At 41.5% G+C, this 16332-nt stretch overlaps 1 protein-coding gene across 3 annotated transcripts in view; it reads right to left on the bottom strand.

Annotated features, from left to right (window-relative positions):
- Positions 1 to 16332, bottom strand: part of dlgap4b (discs, large (Drosophila) homolog-associated protein 4b) — a 31169-nt gene that overhangs the window by 4812 nt on the left and 10025 nt on the right. For all 3 annotated transcript variants that reach the window (XM_030051934.1, XM_030051935.1, XM_030051936.1), the window contains 4 exons: positions 6031 to 6479; positions 4737 to 4825; positions 3296 to 3789; positions 863 to 954 (listed from right to left, as the gene is read on the bottom strand). In XM_030051934.1, the coding sequence (XP_029907794.1) occupies positions 863 to 954; positions 3296 to 3789; positions 4737 to 4825; positions 6031 to 6479 (1124 nt within the window). The remainder of the gene's footprint in view (positions 1 to 862; positions 955 to 3295; positions 3790 to 4736; positions 4826 to 6030; positions 6480 to 16332) is intronic.

Raw genomic sequence — 16332 nt, 5'->3', positions numbered from 1 at the left:
GTGATGAAGGCTTTTTAATTACCTCTGCAAATGGAGCTGGACAGGGATCATGCTTTCACCCCATTCCATTTGTGTGTTTGTTTGTTAGCAGGATATCTCAAAAGTTACAAATTGATTTCCTTTGTGGAAAGAATTTAAAGATTGGGCATTGGGCAAGGAAGAACTGGTTAACTTTTCACACCAAGTGGCAAAAGGCGTGGGAGGATGGGATCCGACATCTGAGTGGATTCACACAATTGAAGGGGAGGAACTGATTCAGTTTTCACACCAATTGGCCAAAAGCCGGTGTGGCAGTGTGGTGGTGTGATTGACTTTTGGTAATGTCCAAACATGAGGAACTGGCATATCTTGACAACTGCATAGTGCTGACAGAGGTAAACGCTCTACTGAGCTATTTTTGGTTATCAATCCTTCTATATCTGAGTGCCTCGACACCGTTTTTCCCCAAGACTCTCATAAAACTCAGATAGGAGTTACAGTTTTAAGACAGGTTGTACAGTTCTGTAGTTTGTGCACAGCATACTTCTTCGCTGTGTTATAGGATCATTCTTCCTAGATGTAAAATCAAAGCAGAGAGTGAAAACCCCAGAGTGCTGGCACAGCCAACAAGGCAGTTGTTGAACTAAAAAAGATAAAAATACTATTCCAAAGACATATTTCATGAGGTAGTTCACAATGTATTGTTTTGTCTAGAAGCAAGAAATACTTCATGTACTATTGTTTGACTCGCCCTGCCACAGCTCACGACAGCATTTTGTTGTGGCTACAAGTGGGGTGGTTGTGACCACGTGCATTGTCTGAACCCTTGTGATGTTGTGATGTGTGTTCGGGCGTGGCAGTGTCACACAGGGGTGATACTTACCAAGTTTTGTTCACACAGTCCTCTGAACTGCTGGAACTTCTGGGACATGAGGAGCTGAGCGCTTCCTACTGCACTGCGGACCTTCCCCAGCACTGCAGAGAGGAACACACAACAGGAAAACAAACGACCACACACACACACACGTTAGTTTGAACAATAGTCATGCAACTTATTGTGTGTTTCGGATGTATCCTGTTATTCCAGCCAGTAATGAAATGAAAAAAAAAAAAAACAGTGTTTATTACTATAGGCCTGAAATCATAGTACTAAATAAAGCATGACTATATCAAATATATCACAGCACATCCTGTGGTACGCCAAGAGCTCTCTGCCTTACACTGAGAAATCTGGAGGTAGTTTGACTTGTGTATCACAGATCAGAATCAGAGTCAGAATCAGAAATACTTTATTGAGCCCTGAGGGGAAACTGAGTAATGCAACTGAAGTTGTTTTCCTCAAATTAACAGTAAATTGCTGCATTTTCCTCATTTGCTGCAGTTATTCTTCCATCTGAAAATTTCACCTCGAGAACATAATGTGAAATATTACTTTCTTCGATTTCCATGTGGAACACCTTTATGAACAATCTTCCTGTATTTGTATACAGAGTTATTTCTCAGAGGGATTTTTCTGTGTGTGAAGGAATTCAAGTAAACAGCTCAAATGAAACACACATTCATATTAGGGCGGGCAATATTGACAAAATCAGATATCATGACCATGTTGACCAAATACTTTGATATTGATACTGTGACATGATATTGGTCGTTTCACAAAATATTCACACAATAAGATTTTCAATCATCAGTAATGCCTATAAACTAACTAAAAGGGTAGAGGCAAATAACAGAACAGCTAAAAAGTCTGGTAAGTTCAGAAAATTACATCACTGTACTGTAATGCACATTATAAAAACAGGAAAAGACAACTATCACATTAGTGCAATATCACAGATGATATCTAGTCTCATCACAATATTGATACAGTATCAATCCAGCTCCTAGCCCTTATTTATATATGTGCATTTAAGTTTTAATCTAAAATCTACATCTAAATTTCATGTTAATGCCAGCCTTGCCCCTGACAAATAACAAAAAAACAACAAACAGACAAAAACCCCAAAGTTTGGGTGTCTAGACATTTAGGTGTACCTTGCAATGCCTTGTCAAACTGACTCCACGGGGTGGCATGAAGAGGATTGCTGTGTATTGGACAAGGTTATCCTCTTAAAATGCATCTAAGCTTATATAGATACTCCAGTCTTCAGTCAGTCTGTCTTCACTGTGGCTGTACAGTATCAAAACTAGGACAAACATCTGCCCCGACAAAACTGGGGCTCCAGTCTGATCACTGGATTGTGAAGTTATGGCAATGTGATTACAGAGTAGCGAAACCAAGCTCTGTACTATAGATTTCCATAAGTTTTAATGCCAACTTTATTTTGCAGCAAAAGGTCACACACATGCCCACTCAGAACATGCATATAGTAAAAATATATGGACACACAAAACACACACAGCCTTGTTCATAATTTGATTCACCCTTCCTTATATGAAGTGAGCCTCCAAAGCCTTGCCAGTGTTTGTGTGTGTGTGTGTGTGTGTGTGTGTGGGCACTGCTGTATGCCCTGTCAGGCTGATGTTGAAGCGCTAATCTAATCTGGAGGTTTAATCAGTTCCAGAGTAGATTTGTGTAATTCCCGGGATTACAGGCCTGCTTGTGTGGTAACCCCAGGTATTACAGCCTCATCCTCTCCATGCTTTCTCTCTCTCTCTCTCTCTCTCTGTGTGTGTGTGTGTGTGTGTGTGTGATAGAGTGACTGCAAGGCCTGGAGTTGAACCCTATGTTTGAGCTCTGAACCATGTGGACTCTGGGTATGGCCTAATTTTTGAAAGCTGGACATTCATTACCCTAACCCAAGAGTAAACCTTTCTGAATGTAATTGGATATTATCATTTTGACAGAACTGGGTCATACCATTACTGTTTTCCATACTTACTTTATACTTGTAAATCCATCACTTGCTGTTATGTCAAGTAAAATTCCTTACGCAGTCAAACTTTCTACATCTAAAAGACCTAGGTTTAGAGCTGCACAAAAAAAGGTAAAAATAAAGGAAAAAAAAAAACACTGATACAGCTGCGTTTTGTGCTACTTCATTTTCACGTTACATCATTTACATTTTAGTGCAGAGCTAAGTAGTGCATTGCGTTAATTCTATTTTAATAAAGTGGAGCAAGCAGTTGAATTTGATTGTTTTGCAGTAGTTTGTCACCTGATTTATAATATAATATGTTGTATATTTTCTTAGGCTAACCAGGCGTAATGCAGTAGGTTGTATTTTAAGCTCTAATTAATGATAATTTTCAGTTAATTCTGTAGAGTACAGCAATGTATCATGATACATTGTCATGAGGTCCTTGTTTGTCTTACCCTCCTCTGACAGCTGGTTGTCTTTGGTCTCCTGTTCCATCTGCTGACACCAGCCCTCCATGCGTCCCGTCTCTGCCTGCAGCAGCTTCAGGAACCAGTGTCCATCTCTCCGACACAGGGTCCCACCTCCTCCGGTTTGGGGTGCGCTGCTGTTACTCCCGTTCCCACTCTCCAGCCAGGGGTCTGGTGGTGGCAGCGATGAGGGATCCAACGCTGGGTCCAGACTTTCAGAGAAAGAAGAGGAGCTACTTCGCGTGGTGGAGCGGTTCAGGATCTGCCTGGGCGGTGGGGGCGACGAGGTGTCACCGGTGGCGTCTCCATTGTCTAGGGAGTCCTGTCCAGGGGGAAAGTCCACGGATTGGCTGGCGCTGTTGACCATGACTTTCTTCTCGGTGGACTTGGCGTTATTTGAGTTGACATGGGAGATGACAGGGATGTCCTGTGTGTCTGAGTCTGTTTCTTGCTTTGAGGCCATGCTACTTGAGCGACTCTGCCTGAAACAAACAGTGTGAAAAATTACTTTGATAGTGTCTTGAACTCAAAGATACAAATCTAAGAACAAGTGCTTTAATTTTGTCAGGTCACTTGAATAATAATGAACAACTGAAAAAACAAAAAACGAGCAACAAGAGTACCTGGCAAATCCTCCTTCCAAAACCAACCCAAGTGACATTAAATTCATATTACATAAACTCTGAATATACAAATAAATCTCTGAAGACTAAGATAAGAAATGATAAAAGTATCATCACACCCTTACTGGAACTAACATGCTGTTCTGCTGTTCGATACTGAGCCACTTCATCTTCTGTGGATCAATACAGATATAAATAAACAGAGGATGGCTATTGATTAGACATGGTGCACTCAGACTGGAAGCATCACATATATCACTTGGAGTCTAGCCTCTTTTTTTTCATAAGTGAGGGCTAAACACTTGGTTGCTTAATTGAAAGAAAGGGCTAACCACTAATGCTTTTGGACTTTGAACAATGTCGACTTCTTATTATTTTTTGGTATTTTGACAGTGACAGTAGAGAGAAACAGAAAAACGTATTATAGGACAATAAGAATAACAAGAGTTTTGCAGAGGGTAAGCCAAGTCTGGGGATAGCTAAACTAACACAGACCCAGATGAGGGATTGTCAGAGTCTCTACAGCACAAATAGGAATTCTATATTTCAACAGAGGAAAACTGTGTACACCTTGTAATGTTTTGAGAAAAAAATATCAAGAAGAAAAAGAAGGACTCAATGCAGCTACTACATACAAAATGTCAAACTCAGCATGCAAATATAAGAAAATACATGAAGAAGGCATTTGTCACTCCAGAATAGAATTCATAAATATAGCCATGCAAAAACTGGGGAATATGGCTTAAAATATGGCTTCCTCACAGGAAGCAGTGACAAGCTGTGACCAGAATAGGAAGTGGACTTACTGCCACCCGTCCTCCACTTGTACTCCAATTGACTGAAATCTGGCCAACGGTGGGGTCTCCTCTCGTTGAACTTCCTGAATACTGTCAACCTAAGAACAAACAAGCATTGATATCAGCAAAAGGCATCACCAGTATTAAGCCAGTTATTCAAGTCAACCCTTAAAACCTCGAGTCAGAAAAGAGAATCATAGTGCAAATAATTACAAAGAGAGAACATTCAGGGTTTTTTTTAAATTTTGTAGCTGGTAAAACAAAGAGCATCAGAAGAGAAACAGGAAAATCCAGAGAAAAATCCACAGACTTTTTCCTCGGTCCAGCACTTGGTTTTTCGTCTAAAATCTCATGATTAATGGGTACACTGCCTATTGCTAATACTAGCTTTGAGCAAAAGTTTTAGCAAATGTGCAAGGCTTGGAAAATTAAGAAAAGGACTGTTATTTCAGCACATACAGAGAGGAAAGTTATGGTTGAGGGGAATGATAAATATGCATTCTACACATGCAGCTACAGTATAGTACTCAATAGCAACACGGCCAACTCTAATGATAGGAAGAAGTTCACCCTAATGAGACCTTTAGCTTTCAAGTGTGTTTTTGGACTTGAGGCGACACACTCAGACATACCCTTATACCACAGAGGATTAATGTTAAAATCCCCCTTTTTTCCTGGATTCAAGCTCAAAGGGGAGGATGAGACATTTCTAAAAAACACTGTCCTATGGAAGGCTGATGAGGTAAAAACTGTCTTGCAAAATACTTGTCCATGCAGTCATCCAGTACCTCTTGACAATGCATAAAAGTACGCATTAAAGCATCACTTTTTCCCATGTCATTGTGTCTTCGTGCACTTCAGCCACTGATATTCCTTATATTTGCATTTCTTCACCTAGCGTTGATCACATGGTATGTACGCAGTGACACATATTTCGGAGTGTGTCGAAATGCTGTGTTATATTAATGATCAAGTGATGTAGTTAAAGCCTGATGTAATGATTTATCACACCTGCATACTATGTGATCAGCTTCACATAATAAAATGCAAATGTAAGGGACATCATTGGTTCAAGTGTTTGACACGATGGCACAGGCAAAGTGTCCACTACAAACACATATTTTCATCCTAAGAGGAAATAAAGGGCTGTGTTGACAAATACTTTGCTCATTTTGGCTCATCAGCCTTCCATACTGTCCGCATGACTGTAACAACATCGACTCAGCTGGAACAGCCCTTATTAATGCAACAGTGTTAACCTAACTGGAGTGGTGCTGACTGCAGCAACAGCCCTGTGATGTACCTGTATGCCAATGGAGGACAGTTTCCTCCTGGGTACTGGAACCACCTGGGGCTCGTCTGCCACTAGATTCCCTTTATTTACGGCTGTCTTCAGAGGCTCATGCTGAACTACCGAGTCACTTGTCTCAGTGGAAGCATTGGCTGTGGCGGCGGCAGTGATGGCGAGCGGTTCTCTGGGGGTGGCGACCGGAGTGGGGATGATGTGTGGAGGGCGAGGAAATCCCCGGGCCAGGCTGTTGGCGCGGGTGCTGTCAAGGCTGTCAGACGAGTTGCTGTGGGCGTGGCTAGACTGGCTGTTGACCTCTGATCTGCGGTCCTGCTGGTCCAGATAGTTGTCCTGGGCCGACTCAGTGCTGCTCTGCACCGTCACAGAGATGTAGGGTTTGGAGGTGGTACGGGGTGGCACTGGCGGGGGAGCAGCCTTCTTACAGGTGGTTATGCATGTAGAGACTGGAGGAGATGAGAGAGAGAGAGAGGAGGGGGGGGGAAGATATAAGGAGACAAGAAGTGAGAACAGGAGACATAAGGGAAAGAGTATGATGGAGAGACAAGCAAACCCTTTCAAGCCAAGTAATGTCTAGAGAAAATGGACCTGAGAAAAAAACATCCCAGTCAAAGAGGTTCTAAACACAAGGTGGCTCAAAAACATATATTCCTCCAACGACTCAACAAATCATTCAAATAACTGACAAACAGGTTTTCTCAGCAAGTCCAAACCAACCCTCATCATGACATTTCTGCATGAGAACTGAGCACCAGCAGATACAGGAAAGTGTCCTGCAAAGCAGAAAATCAAATTAGGCAGAACGCTGAACAAACATACCATTTGACACAGGTGGCTAAAACACACAGACACACACACACACACACACACACACACACACACACACACACACACACACGCACTTCAAAGTGTAAATGTGGAGTCAGGTGATGAAATCAGTAAATCATGGTCAGTTTGTTGACCATGTGACTTTTAAAACAGGACATTTGTGAGCGCCTGAAGAGGGCCAGTCAGAAATTCACACAATTCCACAAACTGTCAGATCCCGGTACATTGGAGGGAGGGACAGATAGGTATAATGGCCATGGAGAAAGAGAGTTAGAGAAGAGAAGAGAAGAGAAGAGAAGAGAAGAGAAGAGAAGAGAAGAGAAGAGAAGAGTCAACAAGCCAAGAGACCCAGAGTTTAATGTCACATTACCTTATGTAATAATTTAATGTGAATGACAATTGGAGGAGCCACCAAAGAGTGTCAAAATGATCAACAAGCCAGTCGAATGAATGAAGCCTGAGGTATTAAACATACGCTACATGAGTGAACAACCAGTATTTGTGAATAGCTTCACTTCCTGTTTATAGGGAGGCAGGTTTCTTTAAACCTCCAAAAATGAAATCTTGCAAAGGCTGAACAGACATCAGCTCTGGTGAATCATGCCTGAATATGCACCCTTTGTGCATAAGCATGATTTCACTGGAAAAAGTCTGCTTGCTGTTCCACCAAGGCAGATCTATCAAAAATCCTTTCACAGAAAAAGAATGGCAGTGCGTTTGGTCTATTGTGCTTTGTTGATGTTGGACTTTTTTTTTTTTTTTTTTTTTTTTACAATGCTCAATTTTATGGTCATAAGATAGTACATATACAGGGTTAAAAATGTAAAGCCAGCCTTCTCACAGAAGAAAGCTTTATGCAGGCTTACACACAATTCATACAGTTTAAGTCCAGCACAAAAAGCAGATTTTCCTGCTCATAAAAAATCTTGGTCAAGCGTTTCCACTCACTGCCCTGACCAGGCTTGCAGGAGTACATTAATTCACTTGGTTATGTCAGACTACAGTAAGAGAGCACAAAGCAGGCCAGCACAGCCACTCATTCAGCATCTTATCTTTAGGCCATCTCAACTGTTTGATGAGGACAAGGGTTATCTCTCTCTTTCAGTCTGGACTGTATTAGTGGAAATAGAGACAAATGTTTGTCTGTGAATAGGAATTCTCCCAGTGACTTAGCGCACAATCGTAGATCAAGTCAGTGAGTTAAACATGAAAACCGAACAAAAGTAGTGAAAAATTGCAATACAGCATGAATTTTCTGATAGATTAAGACACATTTCAGATAGCAACACTACTTGTAAATGACTCCTCTTTTGATTGTAACTACATAAACGACAGTCTCCGGTGCCTTCTATCCAGAGACCACAGGAATTCCCTCATGCTCCATGGACCATAAAGGCAGAGAGCCTTATCTTACACCGAGTGCAAAACGCCTTTGTCTCTGTGTTTTTGGTAGTTTCCAACTGGTGCAGTTGTCATTTTCACATCCAGTGCCCATGTTGTGTAAATAGTAATTGCATTTGTGCACATCTGTTTCTCCATGGGCGTGTTGGTCTTACAATGAGGTGTGGTCTGGCACGTTGTTGGTGCAAGGCTATCTTGGGGCAGCTGAAGATGATTACGCAATTGAATGACAAAAAACAGGTTGATGTCAGTGGCACAGTTTTCCCTTATTTTAAGAGCGCATCATCAAGATTGTAATGCAGGCCTACACAGGGCAACGTGCATACTCTCTGCTTGTTACGAACACGAGGACGCCTTTATGCACACTGGGATGCCTTGTTAACACACACAGGGATGCCTGCTTCACCTCAGGGAGCTTTGGTGGAATCCTCCTGTTGCCAATGATGATCTGCTCATGTGCTGTCACTTGCAGATCTGTTGTCTCTGCAGAGAATTGTTCCTCCTTACCTGGAAAATGCGTCATTGCAATAGCCATCCACCAAAGTGCAAACACACCTGGCTTTTAAAGGGAATGAGAGATGGCACTCCGATCAGTTTATTGCTACACCCCAAAACACACCCATGATTATTCACGAGGCTAAGTGCAATCTTTTTCAATCCTAAGTGCAACGACCCATTTCTCCACCGTTAAAATGGCGAAAGTGGACTTGGACACACCCTGTATGTACTTAGATCATTAAAATAGAGCCCAGAGTGTGATGCTGGATGGATAAAACCTCCAATCTAAACAGGGCATTTTATTGTAACATCGAAACCTTATGGTTGCTATTAAATCCAAACAGAAGCTTTATTTGACACCACAGTGGAAAAAAACAGTGGAAAGCTCATGGACCCTATACAGGACCACAGAGCAGAGTGAGGACCGAGAGAGAGAGAGAGAGAGAGAGGGAGAGAGAGAGAGAGAGACGGCATTTTGAAGCTGAGCAGTGGGAAAGAATCTCAGCATAAACACCACCAAGCCTGTTTCATATCCTGATACGGTCAAAACAGGTTGGCTAAATGATACAAATGGTGAAGTGCTTTAACAACCACATTGTTATTCTATATAGAAAACTGTCATGAATAGATTTAATGCTTGTTACATCTGGAGGTAAAACAGGCCAACTTTTCTTTTTTAGAAAATGAAGTGTTTATGGTGCAGAACGCTCAACTCTGACGCAAGTGAACCCCCCTCTTTCCATGCCTTATGCAGCTCAATCGGAGAGGACAGGGGAATTGACATTGCAGCACCACAAAATTGGCCATGTGGCCTAATTATAGCAAGGGGGTTGGCTTCTAATTTAGAGAAGAGAGACGCAAGCAATGGCTCTTTCTGTACTCTGTATCAGATGAAACTATGGCAGGAAAAATTCCAAAGAATGGAGCCGATGCTGTTGACACTGCAGCACCAAAAAAGGATGGAAATTTATTTTTTTGGATAATACTGTTTTCCAATATTGTGCAACAGTACTTTTCATGAGTGGTGCATATAGACATATTTAAATGTTATTTGAATATGGGACTGAATAGTCAAGTAACTCTTCCATCTACTCAGATAAGTGCAGCCAAACTTTTCTATGGAGCTGAGATATTCTTTGCCACAAATCTTGCACTCATAGTGTAACATTTACATACGTATTGTAACAGGTATCAACTTTATGCTACTAGAAAGTCAAATTGCCACAAATCCTAGACATGACCTCTGTATCTCCTGAGGCAACTTCCTGAATGTTTCAGTTTGGGATGAGAGGCAAATAGTATGACAGAATTTGCTGAAAGAAACGGTGTATGCCTTACTCTGCAAGGTTGTGTATGCTCTTGCAAGTATTTCAAGGCCTAGTATTGCTCCACTGAACCTTGTTGTGGTTATAAATCTTGCCATGTCACCGGGGATTTTGCAAAAGCCTAGCAGCAAACATGTGAGCGTGCTGAAAAAACACTCAAACAAAAGACTTGCTGTTCACCATAATCCCTACAACCAAGCCTTTTTCCCAGCGTGTATGTGACTTCACCTAATGCGAAACTCATATGACCTCGTGCATATCTTGCTTCCAGACTATAGTCTTAAGTTATTTAGCTAACCCTAACCATCAGCTCATTCACAGAGCCATATAACTGCTGATGTTTGGTTGGAATGAAAACCTGCATGCTTTTGGCCCTCTATGGTACATTAGTGCCCACCAGTATTACAGAGGATGCAACTCTGCAACCAACCATATTTAAAACTGTGTAATAGTTTGCTTTAACTAATGCTTATCTGGGTCAAGGCTTCAACAGTAACCGGTCAAGCGGAGGAGGCCAGATGTCTTTTTCCTAGGTACTTCTAAGGCCACCTGGAAGAGGCAGTCCCTCTCATGTGTACTGGCCTGCCTCAGGGTCTCCTCCAAAGGGGCACTTTATTGTAGCCACTGCACCTAACTAGCTGCCAAAGTCAGAAACCTCTTTACCCTCACTTGTGAATAAACATCTACTGTTGGAGCGACTATTCACTGTTGGAGCAACTATCTCACCTGAGATAGAAACGCCCTTTTCAAGAGAGAGCCATGGTCTCCAATTTGGAAGCACTGACCCTCATCTCAACTGCGTTACATTACACACCACACTGGATGCTCTTCAGACCTCTGCTGAGCCTTGATATCCTGCCCAGGAATATCACAAACAGAAGAAGGAACACGGCCCACCATTTTGGAGTTCAGTGGCCACCTTGAATAAACTGAACTCAGTGCCAATAATACCAACACAGCACTTCAGCCCCATATTCCTAAGCACCTCCCACAGGATATGTTGGGGAATGCCGTCATACGTCTTTTTCCAAAGGGACACAACACATGTTGACAGGATTAACAAACTCTCAGCCTTAAGCTGATTAGTAAAAGAGTAAAAAGTTAGTCCTCTGTGCATTGTTCCTACTGAATCTGATGCTCAATTATAATTAGGAGCCTTTTTCACAAAACCTTTGGCTTTCCCATGAAGGCTGAGTAGCGTGATTGCTTCGTAGCTGAAACAAATCCTCACGTTCCCACTTTTAAAGACAGGGATCAGACCCTCCATGTCTGCCCATCCAAAACCTATTCCTGAAATCCACATGATATTTAAGAGACATCTGCCAACAATACACAGAGCCAGTAACATTGAGCACAGGTCTTTTCCAGCCCTGGTACCTTGCCAGACAGACAATATAAAAAGTCAATTTTACAAAACCTGAAGTTTAGTATCCATTTAATTTAGTAAACAAGTCTTAAAACTAGCCATGGATCATCCACCAGCTTCTGAGCACCACTCATGCCTCAGGAAAAACCTGACACCGTGCTTTGCTGTCAATTTTCCAGCTCTCTTTTGCGACAGAGATAGATGCTGGGCTGAAGAGGGCTGTCACTGTTGTGGATGCTATGTGTCAAACTGGCTCCACTCCTGCATTCCAGTCGGCAGGATAACTGTGTGTCAGTGGGCGCGTGTGCAGGGGAGCACGGATGTGTGTGTGTGTGTGTGTGTGTGTGTGCGTGTGTGTCTATCCATGTTTGGATACCTGCCCTGCAGTTTTCTAACTGTCACATCGTGCTTTCATCATTCCTAACAGAATTTACCCTTGAGTCAAAATACCACAAAATCTGCTTATTCGCAAAAAATAAGCCATAAAATCATAACTGACATCGGCCTCTGGGATTTGAAAGGAGATAGACTTTTATGGTTAGTGGGGTTATTCAGGCCATACTGAGGTTATAGCCTATAAAGTATAATCTAGCTATTTTGTGACAAAATGCCTATAAAAAAAAGCCACAAGATGCATTGATGGCGCTTGGCTTAAGCACAGTTTTAAGAGGAAGAGTACGCAGCAGCAGAATCCGGGCTGTTTCCTCTACTTGCCTGCCTTACAAAGCTCAGCCACACAAACAAACAGCTGTGCAAGCATATAACACATCCTTGATCGGTAACTGACACTGAATCCCATGCTTACGATGCTTTTCCTAAGCCTAAAAACCCATCTGTACAACAGTAAGGGTGGTACAAATGGTCATTTAGCTAAATACTGTTGCTTCTTAATGAAGCTCAGGCTGCGTGCAGGAGCTGTTGGCATGAACAACCAGATCTCTCCAATCCTATTTAACAGAAATAACTAGTTGTTTTTGCTTACCCAGAAGGGAATTTAACAACAGTAACAACCAGCCGCTTTGTGCCAAAATGTTCTGAGAGGAATCTTGAGTGGGCAGCGGGTACTGCTGTTTTCTGCCATCTGGACAGTGGCACTGTTGTCCACCGCAAGGCCGAGCTCACAATGTGATTTTCAGGGCAGGAAACAATGAGGTATTCGACGCTATGACAGTTCAATACAGTTGCTGGCAACTAAATGGCTGCTCACCCACTTGACCTCCCCACTCTCTCAGTGGGCTATAAACCGATGTTCTTCACGACTTAGTAAAAGTAAATGAATATCGAACAAGATTCTCTAAAAGATGCATCAGCAGAGCAACTCATAATGTGCCAAGAGGAATACTTTGTACATATTTCAATTTCCCTGTCCTATTTTCCTTTGAGCTCTAGCTTTCCCTTTCTGTGTTGCTATCTAGATCTCTGGGTCAGCCGTTTGGAATGAGCCACAGAGGCAGAAGTACAGCATCGAGAAAAACACAAAATAGACACAAACAGCCGCTGTCAGCCCACTGCTAACTACATGAGGGTGGACTGCATAGCCAAAATGTGCAGGCATGCAAAGTGGCCTTGTTTTTGTTCCCCAGTGGCTGCTGTTGTCACTGGCAACAAGGTGCAGATTTAGCACCTACGCGATGCCTCTAGGTGGTTAGTAAGTGGCATCATACTAGTGATTTACAGCGATTATAAAGAATATAGGCCACCAGGATAAACAGCATGCTAAGTTGCACAGCTTGGGCCTTTTGTGAAGAGGAGAATACCTTTTTTTTTGGAACCAGGGTTTGAGTGAGAAACAGTGACGGTTGTTGCTGTAGTGACCTGGATGTCTGGAGGCAAATTAACTTGTGTCGTTCTTTTCCTTCCTTGTGTTGGACTCAGTCAAATACGTGTCATAGTTCAACATGGAAATGAGTGTATTGTGAATTGTAAGGTGGTGTTGGCATATGGTTAGATTGTGCAGTAGCTTTCTATTCAGAATTATGAGTCTTGTTATGAACTATGAAGGTATATAATTATCAAAAAGCTCTTATTTCATAGTTTTACTGGAGGAGGTGTAATAACAGCGCCACAATTTTGACCAATAGCATAAAATGACCACTGACAATACTAAAATTTGAATGTATGGATGGTGACTCAAAGGGAAATCACCACTGATTTTGGTTCGCAAAAGCTGATTCATAAAGGTTTTGGCACCAAACAAGCCAGTATTTTCAGATGTCTATCCTTGAGCCTTGACAAACACAACTAATGCTCCTAAATAAAGGTGTGCATGAAATCATGGCAAGGTGCCAATTAAAAAAAAAAAAAAAAAAAAAAAAAAACAGGGCAAAGAGAAAGAAGAGAAAGAAGACAGAACCCAAATTCACTTTTCTATCATTTCTAGGCCTGCCATAATTTTTGCCATCATCCAAGTAAGACATTGATCTCTTAGTGTTTTTTTTTATGTAGTCTTAGTTACTACAGTGGATATTTTATGTAGTTTTAGTTCCTCTTAAGGAGATCAGTCCACTAGGTGGTCAATGAGACCATATTAACTTCCGAACCCCCTCTATTTATCACATCAACACTACATACAGCCAAGACTTTGAGGACTATGTCATTGTGCTATTCCAATTGCCATTAACAAATGATTTCAACTGCTTGTTGTTTATATGTTGGTAACACAAACTCTACAATTTGAATGAGGCTGGTGATCAGAGCATAAAAAATACACAAATTAAAAGTGCATCTGTGTAATGAAGCAGCTTGCATCCTATTTTTAAAATAGGGGTGTTGACAGTGCTGGCAAAACTGAATGCATGCATGAAACCAGCTATTTAGTGAGACATGATGATGCCATATGTAAGCTGGCCAGATGTGTGCAGCTGATCCTGCAGCTAACGCCCAAATATTACAGAGTCTCTGTATGCTTATGACAGGAAAATACTCCTCTAGTGCCATTTGATTTTGGGTATTGGTAACTGGTAATTGGTGTCCTCAAACAGATGATATCTTGGCTACATTCCAACTCCGGTCAAACTTAGAAACTGAAAAAAAAAAAAAAAAAAAAAAAAAAAAAATCATGAAATTATTTCAAAAAAATGGTCAGCTATAATGTGCTTGAACCCAGACTGTAGTCTCCTCCCTAGTGTTCAACATCTAGCCATGGGCAGGTTGTGGAAAGAAAATGAACCAACCACAATTCCACAGCTGACATCACTGTCGGCAGCAGCACATCATTTTAGGGCCTTGAAACTCCAAATTAGGTAAAGGGGAAAAAGGGTTACAAAGATGCGCCTGAGCCAGTTATGCCACAAGGGCACCCTGTTTCGCAGGCTTTTCATGACAAAACAATCAATAATCTCCTCAGCATTGCATTGGACTGACTTAATGTACTAGTGGACTTCAAATGTTTTCAAAATGTTAAATTTTACTTAGTAGCAGAAAAGGATTCATCCTCTTATTTCATCAGGCAAGAAGGGAAGGATGGAGAATCAATGTAATAAGAGTGTGTACATGCCAGCATGGTGAAAGGGTCTCAATGACTCAAGAGTGTGGGTATGCTGACTGGCTGAGGTGGCCCTGTGCTGTGGTCAGCTGGAGCTGGAAAAGAAACCAAAACAATGAAAGACAAAAGCTTGAGCTCGATACTCTATTTACTCTCAGCCTGTACACTGCTTGCCAAGTGGCCTGCTGCCTGCCAGCTGACCCCTATATGGTTTTTAATCCAATAACAGCCATGAAAAACAGGCAACCTCATCTATGCATCTGTCTATCACCACTCTCTTGCCAGCAAAACCATTATCTTGTTGAATTATCTCATAAAACAAGATAATTCAAAATGTGATAAAGTTATTACTATATGCAGGACACTGTGCGTGACAAAAGTGGGGCAACCATCAAATTATCTCTATAAATCTGGCAATTTTCCATTTCAACAACCTAAGGAAAAGCAGGCAAACCGATTTTATCGTGAGTAGCAGGAAGCCCATCCAGAGTATTACTTGTCCTCGCTGTCTCTCCCCATCACAGGCTTATATAGGACCCCACTTACCCCGATGTACCCCATCGTGGGACATCACAGCCATCCATAGGAGTGCACACAGTGGGAACATGTACTCTAGTGTCAGCAACAGAGCACTCCACTGAGAACATGGTAGGGAATACTCAATAAATAATATAGACAGGAGTGCATCAAACAGCCTTACTGAAGGCAAGGAAGACCATAAAATGTTTCAATCCAAGTGGCAGATGAGAGAAGATCCACTCAAAGCATCATTTATCTCAAGACCCAGAGTTAGAAGCTATTGATGCTGGACAGTAAAATTATTGCTGGTTTGTTAGGTGCATTAAAACAAACATTTGTTAACATGTCACTGTTCATTCAGTGCATAAGTATGATCAACATTTTAGACAAATTTCTTTATTTATTATAGCCTAGCCTATTTGCAACTTGATATTGTAGGGATAACTATTGTTGCTTTCATAAAATATTTACACAAGAGATTTTTGATAATCAGTTATTAGTAATGTGAGTATGACTAAGCAGGTTGAGCCAAATACATGAACCGTCCTAGAACCTACAAGAGTCTAATAACTTAAGAAATATGCATCCCTTTGCTGTAATGCAGCCTTTAAAAAAAAAAAAAAAAGACAACATTTATGCCATAATAAAAAAAAAAAAAACATATAACGATATCCAAAATCCTGGACGCTTGTATCACAATATCAATATAAAATCAATATATTGCCCAGCCCTAGTTTATATCCTTCCTCTTATTTGCTATCAAATTACAAACACATTCAGCATAATAGCACCCTGGCATATACCCCGACTTTGACTCTCAATTGCTTGTCTTACTTCCAAGATGTCTTTGCTTGCCATATTCTAATTTGCCCACTATT

The sequence above is a fragment of the Myripristis murdjan genome, chromosome 5, assembly GCF_902150065.1.
Source record: "Myripristis murdjan chromosome 5, fMyrMur1.1, whole genome shotgun sequence".
Lineage (NCBI taxonomy): Eukaryota > Metazoa > Chordata > Actinopteri > Holocentriformes > Holocentridae > Myripristis > Myripristis murdjan.
This window is presented reverse-complemented; position numbering and strand designations above follow the sequence as displayed.